At 46.6% G+C, this 21,071-nt stretch overlaps 1 protein-coding gene across 2 annotated transcripts in view; it reads left to right on the plus strand.

Moving 5' to 3' along the window:
* Positions 1-21,071, plus strand: part of dph6 (diphthamine biosynthesis 6) — a 95,418-nt gene that overhangs the window by 57,510 nt on the left and 16,837 nt on the right. For both annotated transcript variants that reach the window (XM_029729873.1, XM_029729875.1), the window contains exons 13-14: positions 6,857-7,102; positions 12,855-13,251. In XM_029729873.1, coding sequence (XP_029585733.1) covers positions 6,857-7,102; positions 12,855-13,251 — 643 coding nt within the window. The remainder of the gene's footprint in view (positions 1-6,856; positions 7,103-12,854; positions 13,252-21,071) is intronic.

A 21,071-nucleotide genomic window follows, 5' to 3' on the forward strand; every position in this document is an offset into this window, starting at 1 on the left:
CAGCACACAGACCTGACAAACTGACATCCACCGCGGAAGGATTAAACAGTTATTCCGTATCAAATCCAAAAAGCAGAAATAATATATGCACTTAAATGCGTGGAATAAACTTATTCTTTGATCCGCACATTTACAACTATTTGCCAACCTTTAAATATTCAAGAAATAAAAAATACAGGATAGAGATTAAGAATTTTGTGGCATGAAATAAGCATGTTCCTTTATAGACTATGATATTGTGAGGTTTAGAAGGGCGATTCGTTCTAATTCAGTTTGATAGGTGTTATGACATGCCTTGCTCCAGCGTTCTAGTGATTGAGTCATTCAATATCCCCCCCTGCCTTCAGTCCAAAGTACTACATTTACCCATTTACTGTGGACCCACTGTTAACAATGCTTCAAAGATTCAGAAGCAAACATAATTCTGTTACCAATTTTTACTCACATTATGCTGCATTTAGTCATACACTGTTTACCCCTTTCATTTTGTGTTATGTGTTTCCTTCCTGCGTTAGCCAAAAGTTCCAGCATATTCATTTGATTCATTTTGTACATTTGTATTATCATTCCCTTAGTTAAATTACGCATGAGGGCTCAATGGGAGATGTGAATTAGCATATCTGATAAGCAGGCCATGGAGCTGTTCCCCCTCACCCTGTCCTTGGACCAGGGAGAAAACTTTACCTGCACTGGCCCAGTCTGGTTGTTCTATACCCAGCCCTGCTAATGACAGAGTCAAACTGTCATTCAGCAGAATTGAGCCCAAAGAGTTATTTTACAACACCAATGTAAATATAGCCTAGCACCCTAGCCTGTTCATGCCTTGGAGGTTTTGAACTAAAACGACAATTAAGAAGGCCTCAGACACGCTAGGCGTGTTACAAGAATCAGTGAAGGCTTGAGAGCGGATGGATTCATCCATGCAACCGGTTCCAGTGTTCCAGTGTTCCAGCATTTGCATACGTGTTACTGTCTGGATCCTTGGGGCTCAGTGACCTTTTGACACGTCATTGGGTTTATGAAAAATGATGGTGTTTAAGCCATGAAATAAAGGTTGATAAAGCATGAAGCCAAAACACAGATTCAATTAATGCTAAGCAGGCAGCGTGTGCCGCGACTGCCTCAGGCGTCTCACAGAGAGGATGTTTGTGTAGCTTGTAGGGGAAATAAGGTCTGAGACACATTTAGTGTTAAGCCAGACTAATAGATTTTGTAACCCTGAGGTACAATATTCAAAACTTGGCTTGCACAATAACTAAATATGCATTTTCAGTAAGACAGGAAACAATTGAAATATCAGATTGAAAAACATAAGTTACATTGTACCTTTTACTCTTTAGGGTCAGGATATCTGCAATTGCAGTGAGAGGGAGTGGAGGCTAGGCATACCATTCACAATGAACACGCCTTACTATTGATTTAACCGTGAAATATTTAATACCGCGTGTCCTTTTCTCACTGGGCCATTTAGACTCCTAAGGTTACTGTTTGAAAAATACTTGACTTGTTTATAGGAAGTTTAATGTAATATGCTATTGTTTGACCCTTATGAATATTAACAGTCTCATCTCTGGCCTATTAAAAATGCATGCGGCATTGTGCTTGTTGATCACGTTTAGGACGCCCATGCAAATTGGACTGTCTTCCCTGTCAGTGCAGTAGATAAATAATGTAGCTGTGTTGTATATTCAGGGACACACCATTGACAGTCAATTAACAAGTTTGATTGGTGTGTGAACTCATTCTTTTGAACTTTTAATTTTATGTAAATAGTATTCGTTTCCCTTTTTCCTCCACTCTCAGGTTTGCCGTGAAAAGCCGGTCCCTCGTTAACCCCCCCCCCCCATGCGCCAGTAGTAACCTGAGCTGGAGCTTTAATAATTGATCATCACACACCTGCTTGGTGGAAGCTATGGGGAGTTTGTCTTTAACAGTCAAGGGGGCGTGCGCTGGCCTCTTGATATTCAAATCAACAAATGGTAGTCATCCTTTTTTGGAAGTCAAAATGGGGAGCTCTTTTTATGGCTTGTTATGAGGTCCCCGCCACCCGTCCGACTTTATCAAGGCCCCTCAGATGGAGGAGATATGATGGCCCTTGATGGCTCATAAATGGAATGCCAATGACGATTTGTTGTTGACGTCTCCAACAACTCAGGCATTTATGTTACGCTGCAGACCAGACGTAGATGTATAGTTCGCGCTTCCACAGATAGTGCTCGCAGGTAAATGATCAGGTGGTTGATCCGACCGTTTGAAAGACGGGAGTCCTCCCTCCTCCATCCCCCTCCCCTCCTCTCCTCTCCTCCCTTGCGTCCTCTCTCTCATCTCCTCCTCTGTCGCGGTAATTTGGAGCAGCAGAGGCAGATGCTGAAGATTCATCAAAGTTGACAAGTGAACCCAGGAGCTAGGAATCATGGGAAACCCATATGGAAATGGCTGTGGCCATATCCCCCTCTAGCAAAGAGCTTTATGTTGTTCTGTTATTATCAAATCAAATTCTACAAACTGCTGATTTTGTCATGGTGAAGAAAAACCTTTGTGTGTGCTGCAGCAGTATTTTAAAGCGGCATCACACTGCCCTTGAATGTCCAGTAGTAATGTCCACTATGGTGCATTGATGTGTACTGAAAATACAGTGTAACTCAAAACATATGCACCATGTTATCCTGCGTTCATCCCATAGCTTTGCAATGCTTCCTATCTTATATATTGCTCATTGGACATTTGATTAAGTAATAAAGGCTACTTTTATGTAAAAGCTATTTCCCCTGTCTCATTGATGTGGACTCGATATCTCAGATAAGCCTAGTAGGTGATTGGACTTTAACGCCTAGAACCTTAGGGCGGTGGGGGTTAGACAATTGGCCTCATTTGCTACTAACAAAGTGAGCAAGGGTACTGACTCAGTGGAGGTGAAGAGGGGGTTGGGGCGAAGTGCTAAGCCTTCAGTAATACCACTGGTCCACACTTGGTAACCCTGGTAATCTGGGGGAGAAATACAATACCCATGTATGTACATATGGTAATCGGTTAAGGACCCTGCTCTCATGCCATGTATCAATTGATTTTGGTCTCCTTGATCCCTCTGGAGGTCAGCTTCTTCACAGACCCTAAAGGTCTCTGCTTAGACCACCAATTAACACCCTGTCACCAGCGGCTGTTTGCATTGACTAGGAAGTGGCATGTTAGCTACACTTTGATATCCTAATGTAGCAAGGTGATGGGTGTCCAGGGACCTGACCTCTCCACTGGTCTCATTGGTCCCCACGCATCCTTCTGCATTAATCGCATGGATTTCTTTGAGCTTAAATTATTGAGCTTAGGAACTTTGTCGTCTAACAGGCCGTTTATCTGGGAATCTCAGCTTATTATCGCGTGGCTAATTATGCTCATGAATAAGACAACACAGACAGACCCCCGTTTGAACGGATCTGCTCTCACGCATGCTAAGGCACCTGCTTATCTTCCTGGTGGGACATGTGTATTATTGGTGATATGATACATTGCGAAAAAAGATGGAACTTGTTAGTTGATGCACTAATCAGACAGGCTGATCATTGATGTTAATTTCGGACGTTACACCTCACTGATGCCTGCACTGTGTTATTTTGACAGGACTCCGGGTAGAGTTAAATTAGTTTGATTAGGAAATGAACGGCACTTCTTTGCAGTTAGAACATATTTTTGTTTGTCTGTTTTCACGTTCAAGTTGTGTCAGGTCTGTGTTTGCAGTTTGCACTCTATAGCTTTACAAAATAGTATATTTTTCCATTGTAGTCCTCCATGAGGTGTGTGTATGTTTGGAAATTAAATAAATAAGTTAGCCTCAGTTCTATATCGAACAGCCCAACGTCTTCACCAGCCATTTGTCCGTTTGAGAGAATGACTGCATTTATCATATTTGACCAGTAGCCAGTTCTGTGGGAGTGTGTAATTGAGTTTCAGGCGATGGATTGAGTTTGAGGAGAGATTTATTCTCTGAAACCAGGAGTGTGTACATAGGCCACATGGCCAAGCAGAAGCACAGCCATTCTATAGGGCAACTGAGAAGGAAAACATTAACCCCTGGAAAGAGCTTTGGTTGACTACTGCCAGGATGTATGATCAAATCAAATCAAATGTATTTATATAGCCCTTCTTACATCAGCTGATATCTCAAAGTGCTGTACAGAAACCCAGCCTAAAACCCCAAACAGCAAGTAATGCAGGTGTAGAAGCACGGTGGCTAGGAAAAACTCCCTAGAAAGGCCAAAACCTAGGAAGAAACCTAGAGAGGAACCAGGCTGTGGGGTGGCCAGTCCTCTTCTGGCTGTGCCGGGTGGAGATTATAACAGAACATGGCCAAAATGTTCAAATGTTCATAGATGCCCAGCATGGTCAAATAATAATAATCACAGTAGTTGTCGAGGGTGCAACAAGTCAGCACCTCAAGAGTAAATGTCAGTTGGCTTTTCACAGCCGATCATTGAGAGTATCTCTACCGCTCCTGCTGTCTCTAGAGAGTTGAAAACAGCAGGTCTGGGACAGGTAGCACGTCCGGTGAACAGGTCAGGGTTCAATAGCCACAGGCAGAACAGTTGAAACTGGAGCAGCAGCACGGCCAGGTGGACTGGGGACAGCAAGGAGTCATCATGCCAGGTAGTCCTGAGGCATAGTCCTAGGGCTCAGGTCCTCCGAGAGAGAGAGAGAAAGAAAGAGAGAAAGAGAGAATTAGAGAGAGCATATTTAAATTCACACAGGACACCGGATAAGACGGGAGAAATACTCCAGATATAACAGACTGACCCTAGCCCCCCGACACAAAAACTACTGCAGCATAAATACTGGAGGCTGAGACAGGAGGGGTCAGGAGACACTGTGGCCCCATCCGATGATACCCCCGGACAGGGCCAAACAGGCAGGATATAACCCCACCCACTTTGCCAAAGCACAGCCCCCACACCACTAGAGGGATATCTTCAACCACCAACTTACCATCCTGAGACAAGGCCAAGTATAGCCCACAAAGATCTCCGTCACGGCACAACCCAAGGTGGGGCGCCAACCCGGACAGGAAGACCACATCAGTGACTCAACCCACTCAAGTGATGCACCCCTCCTAGGGATGGAAGAACTCCAGTAAGCCAGTGACTCAGCCCCTGTAATAGGGTTAGAGGCAGAGAATCCCAGTGGAGAGAGGGGAACCGGCCAGGCAGAGACAGCAAGGGCGGTTCGTTGCTCCAGAGCCTTTCCGTTCACCTTCACACTCCTGGGCCATACTACACTCAATCATAGGACCTACTGAAGAGATGAGTCTTCAGTAAAGACTTAAAGTTTGAGACCGAGTCTGCGTCTCTCACATGGGAAGGCAGACCATTCCATAAAAATGGAGCTCTATAGGAGAAAGCCCTGCCTCCAGCTGTTTGCTTAGAAATTCTAGGGACAATTAGGAGGCCTGCGTCTTGTGACCGTAGCGTACGAGTAGGTATGTACGGCAGGACCAAATCAGAAAGATAGGTAGGAGCAAGCCCATGTAAAGCTTTGTAGGTTAGCAGTAAAACCTTGAAATCAGCCCTTGCCTTAACAGGAAGCCAGTGTAGGGAGGCTAGCACTGGAGTAATATGATCAAATTTTGGGGTTCTAGTCAGGATTCTAGCAGCCGTATTTAGCACTAACTGAAGTCTATTTAGTGCTTTATCCGGGTAGCCGGAAAGTAGAGCATTGCAGTAGTCCAACCTAGAAGTAACAAAAGCATGGATTAATTTTTCTGTATCATTTTTGGACAGAAAGTTTCTGATTTTTGCAATGTTACCTAGATGGAAAAAAGCTGTCCTTGAAACAGTCTTGATATGTTCGTCAAAAGAGAGATCAGGGTCCAGAGTAACGCCGAGGTCCTTCACAGTTTTATTTGAGACGACTGTACAACCATCAAGATTAATTGTCAGATTCAACAGAAGATCTCTTTGTTTCTTGGGACCTAGAACAAGCATCTCTGTTTTGTCCAAGTTTAAAAGTAGAAAGTTTGCAGCCATCCACTTCCTTATGTCTGAAACACAGGCTTCTGGCGAGAGCAATTTTGGGGCTTCACCATGTTTCATTGAAATGAACAGCTGTGTGTCATCCGCATAGCAGTGAAATGTAACATTAACATATGAGACTGATGTCAGGGTCTATAATATGAATGGAGCTGAACAACTGTCCAGTATGAGTATAAGTTCCTGTTTAATCACATATATGGCTCAATTTCATTGGAAGAACCAGGGGGAACCAGAATTAAAGTGAACTAGGGAGAACCAGAATGAAAGTGAACTTGGGAGAAACAGGAGGAACCAGAATGAAAGTGAACTAGGGAGAACCAGGAGGAACCAGAATGAAAGTGAACTAGGGAGAACCAGGAGGAACCAGAATGAAAGTGAACTAGGGAGAACCAGGAGGAACCAGAATGAAAGTGAACTAGGGAGAACCAGGAGGAACCAGAATGAAAGGGAACTAGGGAGAACCAGGAGGAACCAGAATGAAAGGGAACTAGGGAGAACCAGGAGGAACCAGAATGAAAGTGAACTAGGGAGAACCAGGAGGAACCAGAATGAAAGTGAACTAGGGAGAACCAGGAGGAACCAGAATGAAAGGGAACTAGGGAGAACCAGGAGGAACCAGAATGAAAGTGAACTAGGGAGAACCAGGAGGAACCAGAATGAAAGTGAACTAGGGAGAACCAGGAGGAACCAGAATGAAAGTGAACTAGGGAGAACCAGGAGGAACCAGAATGAAAGTGAACTGGGGAGAACCAGGCACAGGGTTCCATAGCTACACCATGAAATAGGCTAGCATCAGCTTAACTAACATGTGATTGTGTGGTACCTTTGCCCCTTTACAGGTGGATGAGGCCGTGTACTGTGCAGGCCAGATCGCCCTGGTGCCTTGTACCATGCAGCTGGTGAGGGCTGGAGCGAGGACCCAGGCCAGCCTGTCCTTCAGCCACGTAGAGAAGGTTCTGGAAGCAGTGATCAGTAGCCTTACCCTGGGCCATGTGCTGCAGGCCCACTGCTACGCCACCCGCAGCCAAGACATCCCTGTCATCAGAGCAGTCTGGGACAGCAAGCTGAGGGCCGCACAAGAGAAGGTGAGCTATTTTATCAACTATTTATTCTTTGTATAAATCCTTTGTATATTTATCCTTTTGTGAATATGATCAATAGCATAAATAAATGGAATTAACCTCTACTCACACAGAGTAGGCAAAAAAATAGCATCTGTGTGTGCTTCCGTCTCCATTTGAATAAGGGAGAAAATGTGATAGGCATATTAGACATGCAGCCTTGAATTCTCTATCAGAATTTAATGGGCAAAAAGTGGAATTTCCAAATGAGCCAAAGTCCCACCCTCTCCCCCTTCAGAGACCCAGAGCTCTGTTGCTGATATTTACCAGTGAGTGTGCTCATGAAAAGTTGATGATGTGGGAAACACTGGTGTCTTTGATAATATGGAGCTTGGCACAGAAGCAGATGTCTTCCGTTAGAACCTCCCTAATCCTTTATCCCCCCTTTTGGAGTTAGGCTGAACTCTCTGAGCAGCTTATCCCCCTCCAGTCCATGCCCCCGCCCCAAACCCCTCTCCCCTGCCACAGACCCTCTTCCACATGGCTAATAAGGGCACCAGGCTCCCCAGCCAGGCCTGCTCCTCCCGCGGTAATCTGCCAGCCCTGGGGAATAAGGGCGCAGGGGAGAAGGGAAGAGCCCACCTCCAACATGTGTCTCAGACTCTGTGGTGGGAAGTGCAGTCGGGGAACTCACTAAAAGTGCAAATCAGGGACTTTCTAAAATGTGCAAAGTGGGGACTCACTAAAAGGGCAGAATGGGGACTCGCTCACTTGCAGGACTTGCCTTCATGATGGAGATGGCAGACTAGATACCCTCTTAAAGCTTACACTGAGTGTACAAATCATTAACAACGCCTGCAATTTCCATGACACAGACTGACCAGGTGAAAGCTATGATCCCCTATTGATGTCACTTGTTAAATCCACTTGAATCAGGTTAAAGAAGTATTTTTAAGCCTTGAGACAATAGAGACATGGATTGTGTATGTGTGCCATTCAGAGGGTGAATGGACAAGACAAAACATGTAAGTGCCTTTGAACAGGCTACGGTAGTAGGTGCCAGGCACACCGGTTTGGGTCAAGAACTGCAAGGCAAGAACTGCAAGGGTTTTTCACGCTCAACACTTTCCCGTGTGTATCAAGAATGGTCCACCACCCAAAGGACATCTAACTTGACACAACTATGAGAAGCATTGGAGTGAACATGGGCCAGTATCCCTGTGGAACGTTTTTTGACACCTTGTAGAGTGGGGTGTAACTCAGGAACGTGTTAGGAAAGTGTTTGGTACACTCAGTGTTTGGGACACTCAGTGTTTGGTACACTCAGTGTTTGGTACACTCAGTGTTTGGGACACTCAGTGTTTGGTACACTCAGTGTTTGGTACACTCAGTGTTTGGGACACTCAGTGTTTGGTACACTCAGTGTTTGGTACACTCAGTGTATAGGCTCCACAGAAGAGTCTAGTGACAACTTATTGATAGAGTTGGACCCATAACTCTATTGTGAGGAGGGTAATAGGAATTCATGTAAACTGTTGCCTGGCCCATAGCTGGCCTCCCCCAACATGAGTAAAATAAATGTATAAAACAGGGAATGCTAGTAATTAGCATGTAGTTTAGGGACTGTGAGGTCAAAGCTTAGGGAACTGGTTGGCTACAGCATCAGGGCCAGGTCAATCAGGGCCAGGTCAGATGTGCTCCAAGATGGCCAACATTCAATAAATTGGTGAAAACAAGTCTTTGATGTGTTAAGCGAACTGTTTATTGGCACCCTGAGAGTCCTCTATCTGAACTTGCACTTGAATGAACCCCTCCACAGATTGACAGCTCTGTTAGTTTCCCCCCTAAACAGGCTAGTTAACCCTCTCTCAGCCCTTAGACTATTACAGTGGGCTAGCTGGTAAGGGTTACTAACCTCCCACCTCCCCTTTGTGAGGTAGTCTTCGAGTAGCAATAGATGCTGGTAGTTCCCAGCTCCTCCATCCCTCCTCCCCTCCCTCTCTCTCTCTCAGCGCAGGTGGGGAGGGAGGAGAGGAGAGGATCCAGGGAAGAGAGAGAGGCTGTGGCAGGGGCCTGCTTGCGTTTCATCCTGGGCCTGGTGAAATGGCTCTGTCCCTGGGGTGGGGATTAGACAAAGCGCCGGTGCTCATTTGAAGTGATTGTAATGAGAATATTTAACACAGGTCAAATACAGATAACACCACTCCTGCAGAGACTGGGGAATAACTTATCCTCTCCTTTATTCACTCACACACACAAGGCTCAGGACTGGCTGAGTGCACCTGCAGTAAATGGGATCTTTATGTTCTTGGTAGCTGTATTTTACTGTGTGCTTTTTACCTGGTATTTACTTAGAAGTTCAACTTAGAAATTCCATGGTAAAGTGGTCATTATTAAACTTTTTGGAAGATAATGATGTAAACTAGAAAGGGTAAAGCTCCAGGGCCAGTTTTTGGATGTGGATCGTCTTAACCATTGTCTTTGTCAGTAGCTATTGATTCCCACTAGAGACACCTGATGAGGTGGCTCAGCACAGAAACCAAATTTTGACCCATGCAATTAGCTACATAGGAAACCAATAGACCCTGAATCCACCCCTGAATAAAACCAGGCTTACTTTGAATAAAAGTGTCTTCTCTTGTTAGTTTCAACAAATTGACTCCCAGGTCGCACTCACTTTTACCTGACCAGCTCCTGCAGCCAGTCAAGCAACACTAAAACCCTCTTGCTATTCATTTTCAGCGTGACGAATAATAACGGCCAAAAACATTTATCACGTTTACCTCCGGCGCCGCGCACAAACGTAACCAGCAATCAGAGCAGTGATGAGGTGGGAGACATCAGGCTGCTGAGGCAGAAGGAAACACAGCCGCGTGGCTCCATGTTGTTTTTGTGCCTTGATAATTTCTCTAATCAGGTGGACGGGGAAGCTCGCACGGGTTAATTGGGAGCACGCCGGAGCCGCCTCGCATGTGAAATTGTATTTATGGCGCGTCGAACCACGAGGTCAGTGTGTGAGTGTGATGAATAAGGAGGTGTGCATACAATACGTCTGTAATTGTTAGCCAGACTTCTCAGTTGGTATGGACAAAAGGACTGGAAAACACAGCGACTTCTTTTGTGTTGATGCCAATTGATTTTCTCCTAGTTATTAGTTAGGCTAAACGTTTGGTATTCATGAATGCACATTATGTGATGTGTGATCGAATGGCACTTTCCATCATAAGAAGTTACACAAGATCACAGTGTGAAGTCAAGTGCCGTGCTATGGTCGTTTTCTGTGTTTGTCTGAATCCTGGCTTGAGTGTTCTGTAGTAGGCCCTCTTTATGGTATCCATCAATCTCCATCTAACTCCATGGGTACCCCACACACCTAAACATATAGGCCCTTATTATATAAGGGTTCCTCTCACTCCCTCCTGTATATCCCCTCCTCCTTTTAACCCTGTTCTGCCCCCTCTCTTCAGGAGGGAGCTGTTAGTGTTAGCTAACCTAACGCACCTCCAACACCACAGCAGCAGTAGACAGGCTTTGGTTTATACAAGTGGCCCCAGGGCTACAGCCAGCCTGCCTGCCTGCAGAGGAAATGGAGAGACGAGAGGGGGGATATTGTGGGGACTGGTGGCCCACGTCTCTCAGGTAGCCACACAGAGGAGGGCCAGGCAGCCCCAGCCACGCGCTGAAGGCCTCCCGCTGGGCAGGAAATGTAGGGGAACTGCCTAAGCGGCTAGGCCCCATCAGCTCCCTGCTGCTCGCCGGCTTTACACCACTTCCTTATTACGGTGTTTACCGTTCGCCTTTCACGCCTCTCTGGTCCCCAGCCCTGCGCCAAGCGTCTGTGAGAGAGAAGGAGCGGGGGAAAGGAAGGAGGGAGATAAAATAAACATGGTGGAAAGCAGGTCACACCCTCCTTCGACAGTGGCTGAGTGAGTTCCAGATTTTCACAGAGTGCGAGAGAGAGAGGGGGGTTGTGCTAGTGAGCCAACTGAATGAAGGGATGAAGTAATGTGATGTATTGCATTATGGAGAAACCAGCATTAAAGAGCAGGGCTGCCCCAATCACACATACATACACACCATGCCACACACACACACTCTACTGCAGGCACTCAGCTCAGTCATATATCACAATGTGTCACCTCTTTATTTTATTGTATTCATTTAATACATTATTTCTAGTCAGGCAGGGGGTGTCAGGTGGGTAGAGTGCTTTCACTCCTGACAGCAGGGAGACGCACTACAACAATGAAGTACTGACTACACACACAGACTGAAACATCACCACCAACTGAAACACTGAAATCACAGGGAAGGAAACAAGATTCTCAGAAAGGACCAAATGTACTGCACCAAGCGCTCTCTGTTCATGTAACATTTGGAGAGATAAATAAATAAAGGAGTTGATTTAACCACCTCAGACAAGTCTGGGAGGAAAAACAAAGTCTGGAAGTTTAGATCTGTGTGACTGTCTGCAGTGATCGGCCAGAGGCTAGAGTACCGTAGCATCGACATCGAGGTTCTCTGTCGTCTCACTGAGTACGGTACCTCAGCACCCTGGGCCAACAGGATGGCCTTTAAGCCTGGTTAAGCAGGGCTCTTCTCCCCCCTGTCCCCATCACCACCCCATCCCTCCCCCCTCCCAGAGCAATGAGTATTGACAAGTGTAGACCTGGGCCCCTCCAGGAGAATACTTTGCCGTGCGCTAAGTGCTAATCTAACATTTATCAAAGCAGAGGCCACATATGTATCGTGTCACACCACACAACACCACACAGGCCTGCCGTCCCTGTCACACTATTGTTCCCTGTTGTTGTTATTATTCACCATCACCACTAGCTAGGGCTTCACAGTGAAGAAATGGAGTGAACAAATCTAGGCTCTCCTCTTTAGGTCCCCCCCCATCGTCCTTCTCCCCTCTCCAAGGCGAGAGGTTGGCTGTTGATACACAATTAGGCCTTAGCTAAAGTTTAATCTGGAGGTAAGTGGTGCAGGCGTTCATGTAGCTGGCGTGTTGGGTCGCGATGGGTTTGTTTATCGAGGGGGACAAAGAGGCCGCTCGTCTGCTCTTGTCAATGATTTTTTGTGTGAGTGAATTACAAAATAAAGTGTATGTAACCTGTTATTATTCTGCACTTACGAAGTGGGGTGTAAGTGGATGAAAATTGATCCAGCAAATTGAAAAGGGGGTTAAGTGTTTTTGTCCTATCGACTCCAGCCGAAATGACTTGTATAAAACGCTCATTTCTCTCCCATTAGCAGATGAGGGCCGCAGCCAAGTATTATTTGAGGGCTACATTGTGCCGCGAGCTGGCAGAAGACATTTTGTAGCTGATAATTGCCCACTGACACCGTCTGGAGGGGAGAACAGATTTGAACTCTGCAAATGTAATCATTTGAAGCCATCAAGGCAGTTTTCTGCTAAATGTGGAAGGGTGATTGGTGAAATAGTGTGAAATGGCCACAGCATGAACCATGATCTCCTTTGAAACGGTGAAAAGGGCTTCTTTGAAAGAAGCTGTCATGTTATCAGATGGACTTATATGTGCTGTTGTTGATGGATAACTGTGTCAGCATCCATATATGTTTGTTTGACAAATGATTATTTTCCATACCCTGGAATATAACCCAGGCTCACCTTTCCATCTCAAATCTTCCTCATGTTCCTCTGACACCCTGCATATACTTTCTCTCAGGTATTGGATATACAAATAATTATCTTCGTGATAAAATGTGCATTAATTGTCTCAAATATAAAGGGCACCTTTCTATATTGCAGGAGGAATCATTCGGGGAGCAAGATATTCAGAGTGGACCCTTGGTGGTTACCGTGGTCCCTGCCTTACCCAGGGGAGCGGCTGTGGAACTGCACGTCATCGCTGCCCACGACGACCCCAGACACAGGACTTCCTGTCACGTGACTACTGAGGTGGCGTGTGGAATCATAGAATGTCATGCCGTGCTGTCCAGCGATAGCCAGTGTGCCACTCTGTCCTTGGCACTGATGGTGCCCAGCTCTGCGCCAGCTGTCTCAGGGGTGGAAGGGGAGATACTGGAGGCACTGGTTGCTACCCTTCAGAGTGCCATGCAGAAGATTGGTGGTGGCGGGATCTCTCCACTGTGTGCCAGGGTGTTCTACAGGTGTAACAATGCTCTGGCTGGACAGCTTGTAAAAGGTAGGTAAACCACACACTACACTGCTCGCTCCTCATACACATAGCAATAGATGTTTAAACATTTTCAAATTCAAAAATAATTTGAGTTAAATACAATTACATTTATTTGGTATAAATATGATCTTTATGTTACTAAGATCTTAAATTAAGCAACCGAGATTGGGTAACTGTCCGCCTAAAACAGTGGTATTCCCCCAAAAATAGTGGGGAACCCTTTTTTCCCCCTGAAATTTCTGGAGACCCCATTTTTCCACCAAGAATTTCTTGTGACCCCACCCCCAAAAATATTTATTTTTACAATATTTTTATTTTTTATCAACAAATAACATAAAATTCATTGCATTTTCATCTAAAAGAAACAAATACATATACTCAATACAATAAAAAATTACATATTATCTTTCTCAAAAACCTTTGTCCCATGCAATAATCTGTACTCTACATTTTTTGTTACGAATAAAAAAATATATACAGTTCCAGTGAAAAGTTGGGACACACCTACTCATTCAAGGGGTTTTCTTTATTTTTACTATTTTCTACATTGTAGAATAGTGAAGACATCAAAACTATGAAATAACACATTGAATCATGTAGTAACTAAAAATGTGTTAAACAGATCAAAATATATTTGAGATTTGAGATTCTTCAAAGTAGCCACCTTTTGGCTTGATGACAGCTTTGCACAATCTTGGCATTCTCTCAACCAGCTTCACCTGGAATGCTTTTCCAACATTTTTGAAGGAGTTCCCACATATGCTGAGCACTTGTTGGCTGCTTTTCCTTCACTCTGCGGTGCAACTGATCCCAAATCATCTCAATTGGGTTGAGGTCGGGGTGATTGTGGCGGCCAGGTCATCTGATGCGTCAAGTAGCGCTTACACAGCCTGGAGGTGTGTTTGGTCATTGTCCTGTTGAAAAACAAATGCTAGTCCCACTAAGCGTAAACCAGATGGGATGGCGTAACGCTGCAGAATGCTGTGGTAGCCACACTGGTTAAGTGTGCCTTAAATTCTAAATAAATCACAGACTGTCACCAGAAAAGCACCATCACACCACCTCCTCCGTGCTTCACAGTGGGAATCACACATGTGGAGATCATCCGTTCACCTACTCTGCATCTCACAAAGATACGGTGGTTGGAACCAGAAATCTCAAATTAGGACTCATCAGACCAAAGGACAGATTTCCATCAGTCTAATGTCCATTGCTTGTGTTTCATGGCGCAAGCAAGTATCTTCTTATTACTGGTGTCCTTTAGTCAATCAATCAATCAATCAAATGTATTTATAAAGCCCTTCTTACATCAGCTGATGTCACAAAGTGCTGTACAGTAACCCAGCCTAAAACCCCAAACAGCAATGCAGGTGTAGAAGCACAGTGGCTAGGAAAAACTCCCTAGAAAGGCCAGAACCTAGGAAGAAACCTAGAGAGGAACCAGGCTATGAGGGGTGGCCAGTTCTCTTCTGCCTGTGCCGGGTGGAGATTATAACAGAACATGGCCAAGATGTTCAAATGTTCATAGATGCCCAGCAGGGTCAAATAATAATAATCACAGTGGTTGTCGAGGGTGCAACAGGTCAGCACCTCAGGAGTAAATGTCAGTTGGCTTTTCATAGCCGATCATTCAGACTATCTCTACCGCTCCTGCTGTCTCTAGAGAGTTGAAAACAGCAGGTCTGGGACAGGTAGCACGTCCGGTGAACAGGTCAGGGTTCCATAGCCGAGGGAGAGAGGGAGAGAGACTGACTGACTGACTGACTGACTGACTGACTTTCTTTACTGAAACATTCTCATTTCATTTAAAACTCACCACCCAACACCCCCCCCCCCTTAAAAATAAAACAAAAAATACATCCTGTGATGCATACATGTACCATACTCGCCTTTCCAGCAACCACATGATACAAACCAACAAAACAATACTCAAAACAATACCCACTCCTACAACCGTATATCCAAAACATCTTCCCCAGCTATACAGACAGCCCCCCCAACACACCATATCTCCTGAAACATCTCCACACGTTTTATCATTTTATAGAACTCAAACTCAACCCTAAGGCGCGCAGAGACCATCCCATTAAACAATAGTAAAGGGTCTGTTATCCCCCCCCCCTTTGACCCTGTTCCTCCTTGTTAGCCAAATAGCTAACTTTGCCTGAGCAAACAGAAAATTCAACAAAACACATTTTTCCTTCTCCTTACTTGAATACCTGTATCCCATTATGAACACCCCAACAGTAAAGACCACCCCCAACCTCTCACACAGACATTCCAACAGAGACATTAATGGCATTAACCTGGTGCACACAGAAAACACATGATGGACTGTTTCTTTCATTTTACAGAAAGGACACTCCTGTCCGACTCTTGGTTCAACCCGTACCAACCAGCTGTTAGTGGCCAGGGCTCCATGAAGAACCCTCCACTGGAGGTCCCCTGACCTCTTTGGTACTGGGGGTTTGTAAAGCCCCCTCCATCTAAAACTCACCATACTCTCTGCCCCACATACCCCCTGCCACTGATGTGCCTTCACTCCTGTTAGGCTCCTAATGTTCCTAACCTTAACACAGAGGTTGTAGAGGGCTTTACCTCCCACCCCTTCAAACTCTCCCAGGCTCGGAGTGTTAAAATCTAACAAGTCCTCCAGACCCCCTTGCCAGTCTCCAGTCTCTGCCGTCACCTGCAGTGGCGGAAAACTTGGTGGCCCCTCCCCCTTTGGCTGCTCCAGCAGCCTAAGAGACGTTATTCCTGTTTGTTGTGCCAAGACTTCCGGGGTTTTCCACCCCTCCTCTCCCAGCAGTCTCAGGATACCCAGCCTTTTTACACCCCCTGCTATCAGTTGCCTCTGCAGGGTGGCCGACTGGACCGATCTCAAAGGGATGGCTGGGTTGTTGAAGATGGGCTCCTCCCACACCCACAGCCCAGGCTCCACACCCCCTTCTCGCGTGTGCCTTAGCAGCTGCCAGGCCCTCAGCACCGCAGAGTAAAAATCTGAGAGACCTGCTGTACTCAGCCTCTCCAGCTTCATGAGGAACAGCTGCCGGTCCAACCCTAATCCGCCAGCTCTCCTCAGCAGCGCGCATGCTGGTTCCCTCCAGCCAACATCAGTATGGTACAGCAGTCTCTGCACCGCCTTTAGCCGGAAAGCAGCCATCCTGCTCTCCAGTTCCACCAAGCCCTGTCCTCCTTCATGGACGGTCATATACAACACTGCCGCCCTCAGCCAGTGATGGCCCGACCAGAAGAAGTCCACCAGCTTGCGTTGCAGGTCTGCGAGCAGACCGGCAGGGGGGTTGAGGACAGCCAGTTTATGCCACAGGGAAGATGCCACCAGGTTGTTAATTATCAGCACCCTCCCTCTATATGACACTTGGGACAGGAGCCACCTCCACCTGGCCAGTCTTGACACCACTGCCTGTGACAGCCCCTCCCAGTTCTTCCTGACCCACCTCTCCGAGCCCAGGTACACCCCCAACACTTTAAGCCCTTCACAACCCCACTGCAAACCCCCTGGAAGCAGAGGAGGAGCCCTATCCCCCCATGCCCCGCATAACAGAGCTTTGCTCTTGCCCCAGTTTACCTTAGCTGATGAAGCTCCCTCGTACACCCTCAGACTGGTCTCCAGTGCCTGCATATCTTGGCCATCCCTGACCATCACAGAGACATCATCTGCATATGCTGACACTGCTATTCCTGTCACCACATCCATGCCTGTCCAGCACACTCCCTGCAGTCTCCTGCGTAGCAGTCCTAAAAAAGGCTCAATGGCTAGTGTGTATAACTGCCCAGATAGAGGGCATCCTTGTCTAATGCCCCGTCTCACCCAGACTGGCCTACTGAGCCCCCCTCCCACCTTGACCATGCATGACGCCCCAGCATACAACAGCTTCACACAGGTCAAAAAACTCCTCCCAAACCCAAACACAGACATCACATTAAACAGATACTCATGGTCCACTCTATCAAAAGCCTTCTCTTGATCTAAAGAGACCAGTCCAAAGTTCACATTAGAACCTCTCGACAAGTCCAACATGTCCCTAATTAAGAATAAGTTGTCCGTGATTGAGCGTCCCAGTACACAATATGTTTGGTCCTTATGTACAATCGAGTCCAAGTGGGACTTCAGTCTGTTAGAGAGGACCTTGGCAAATATCTTGTAGTCCGCACAGAGCAATGCCACAGGCCTCCAGTTCTTAAGTTCACACAAGTCCCCTTTTTTGGGCAGGAGAGTCAGAGCCGCCCGACGGCAGCTCATCGGCAACTCTCCTACCCCGACGCATTCACGCAACACGCAAAAGAAGTCCTGTCCAATTATTCCCCAGAATTTTTTATAAAACTCCACTGGGAGTCCATCAACCCCCGGTGCACGACCGGTGGACATCTGGGTTACGGCCTCTGCCAGTTCATGGGACAACAGAGGAACGTCCAAATCATCCCTCTGTGCCAGAGAGAGTTTAGGGAGTCCTGTGAACAAGACCTGAGCACACAAAGGATCACACTCTTCTGCCCTATACAATTCAGTATAAAACTCCACAGTCCGCTCCCGCATCTCACCCACCACAGAGGTCACCCGCCCATCAGACAGCCGTAGACAATGCATACCCTTGGCTTCACTGCTCTGTCTTTCCAAACCAAAGAAGAAGGAGCTGGGAGCATCCATCTCCTTGAGCATGGAGAATCTAGCTCTTACAAGTGCTCCCTTTGCTTTAACCTGGAAAAACTGCCCAGGTCCCTGCGTAATTCAGCTAAATTAGCCTGGAGGCCTACATTGCCTTGTCCCACCATCTGTACCTCCATCTCACTAATACACCGCTCTAGTTCCCCCAAAACTCTCCTAGCCTCTGAGGATGAGAGAGCTGTGTACTGTTGACAGAAAAGCCGAATTTGGACTTTCCCCACATCCCACCATTGGCTCAGAGACTCATAATCCTCTATTCGCTGCCTCCACCTTTCCCAGAAGGTCTGGAAACCTGTGCAAAAAGTGGCATCTTGTAAGAGCTTTACATTGAATTTCCAATAGGATGCCTGCCGGGGCCCTGGTGAAATAGACAGCCGAGCCATGGTTATGTGATGATCGAAAAACCCCACCAGGAGAATGGTAGCGCCCAACAGCCTATTGCTCCGATTCCTAGACATATAAAACCGATCAAGTCGGGCTGCTCTCACCCTAGCCCCAAAAACCTTCACCCATGTATACTGTCTTGTGTTCGGATGTTTAGTTCTCCAAACATCCACTAGGTCAAACTGATTAATAATATCCCTTAACACTCCCACTGACACTGAATGAGGCTCTTCCCCATTTCTGTCTTTTGTAAAATCCATTGTGCAGTTCCAGTCCCCTCCAACCACCAGTGTCTCCTCAGGCGCTACCTGTGAGAGTTCCTGTCTAAGACTCCCAAATAGAACCCCTCTTTCTCTCCCTGTGTTAGGCGCATGCACATTTATAAAGACAAACCCCATGTTGTTAATTTCTGCTTTAACAACAAGGAGCCTACCCCTACACACCTCCTTTGAGGAGCAAATTTTTACAGACAGACCCGGTGCAAAAAGGACTGCCACTCCTGCAGTAAGATTTGTCCCATGGCTCAACACACTTGCCCCTTTCCACCAGAGCCCCCAATCGACTTCATTGAACACATCACTATGTGTCTCCTGCAGAAACAACACCTGCACTTTTTTTTGTTTTACATATTCACCCAACACACTCCTCTTTCCCGCATCTCTGGCGCCATTTATATTGAGCGAGCCTACCCGAAGAGTCTCCATAAGAAGTGGGAGAAAAGCCAGCAGAGAAAAAAGACCAATAGCAAAGCTCAAAAACCCCAGTGTCAGAAAGAAAGTATACATCTAAACAGTGTCCGAAGGTAGACCCTTACGCACTGTTGTGACCCACTTCCTCAACCTAAACCGTTTCCTGGGTGAGAGGACACCATGCCCCTCATTTTTCACAGCATGTTGTACTGATCGTACAAACTTTCTTGAATCAGGGAAAAAAGCCTCAAGATTAACTTTTTTCCCCTTGGTCTCATTCAGGAACCTTGTCAGTTCTCTCAACGTGTACTTAGACCCCTCTGCTTGACTGGCTGTCAGCTCCGGGCCTATTGAAGAGGAGTCTGAAAAAAAACCTCCTCTTCCTCAGACTCACTTTCCTCCTCATCTCTATCTCCCACCCTGACCACCTGCCCTTCCTCTCTGGTCAGGGCATCCCCCACAGCAACAGGCAAAGTTTCCATTGTGCCTTTAACCACACCCTTTTTCCTTTTCCGCTTGGCACCCTCCTCCCCCCCAGTCTCTTACACTTCCCCACTGTACTCTCCTCATCCACTATCATAACCTGACTAAACCTAGCATCCTCTACACCACCCTCCATAGCATGACTAGGCCCAGCATCGTTTACACCACCCTCCATATCATAGCTAAGCCCAGCCTCAGCTACCCCACCATCTCTAGCCTGACTAGGCTCAGCCTCCACTACCCCACCATCTCTAGCCTGACTAGACCCAGCCTCCACTACCCCACCATCTCTAGCCTGACTAGACCCGGCCTCCGCTACACCACCATCTCTAGCCTTACTAGACCCAGCCTCCGCTATACCACCATCTCTAGCCTGACTAGACCCAGTCTCCGCTACACCACCATCTCTAGTCTGACTAGACCCAGCCTTCTCTACCCTACCATCTCTTGCCTTACTAGACCCAGCCTCAGCTACCCCACCATCCCTGGTATGACTAGGCCCAGCCTCTGCTGTCTGCATCTCATTACCCCCTGCACTTTGATCTCGATTTCCCCCACCAGCGCTTGTACCCTCACTTTGTCTACGGCCTTTATGTGGGCACGCAAAGCTCTTATGCCCCAAATCCCCACACTCAAAACACCGTAGACTGTCTGTGCTGGCAAACCCTGCATAGAGCCCCTCCCCATGCCTCACTTTAAAATGCACATTTAGCTGTTGCTCATTGTTGTTCAGAAACATAAACACTTGCCTCCGGAACGAAACAACGTGCTTAACAGCAGCTGCCTGAAAACCTGCCGACAGTACACGAAACCCGCTAGCAAACTTACCAAAACGACTCAGCTCTTTCCTGATCTGATCGTCCGTAATAAACGGAGGTAAATTTGCAACAACTGCTCTTGTCGAAGGGGTAGAAAGAGGTAAAACTGGCACCAACACATCCCTTACAAATATTCCGCTAACAATTAGCCTACCAACCAAATTTTCTCTTTTCATGAACACCATCACCGCTTTGTTCATTCTAGAAGCAGAATGTATAAATTCAGCTCCTACCTGTTCGCCGACCGCGAGCAGAACCTCCTCCAGCTTAACTTCATTCTCAGGAACACACCTGAATCCATGTCGTATCGACAGCATCTCCTCCACCTTAACTCCATTCTCAGGAACACACCTGAATCCATGCCGTATCGACAGCGTCTCCTCCGCGCTAGGCTGAGAAGCCATCGCGCATACCACACCTTGCAAACCCCAGAAAACTTACTCTGTCCTCTTCCACCCTAACTCTGAAAAAAACTGTGGATACCGCTAAACAAATATTGCATTAACCGTACACCATAGACAATAAAATGTAAGGAAAAGATCAAGAAAAGAGTCTAGAAAGTTAGTTAGGACAGAGTCCTCCGCACCAAACACTCAAACTCCCAAAAACTCCCAGCATGCACAGAGACAGAGACAGAGAGAGAGAGAGAGAGGCCTGCGTCTTGTGACCGTAGTGTAGGTATGTACGGCAGGACCAAATCGGAAAGATATGTAGGAGCAAGCCCATGTAATGCTTTGTAGGTTAGCAGTAAAACCTTGAAATCAG

Source organism: Salmo trutta, chromosome 33 (genome assembly GCF_901001165.1).
Source record: "Salmo trutta chromosome 33, fSalTru1.1, whole genome shotgun sequence".
NCBI classification, from domain to species: domain Eukaryota; kingdom Metazoa; phylum Chordata; class Actinopteri; order Salmoniformes; family Salmonidae; genus Salmo; species Salmo trutta.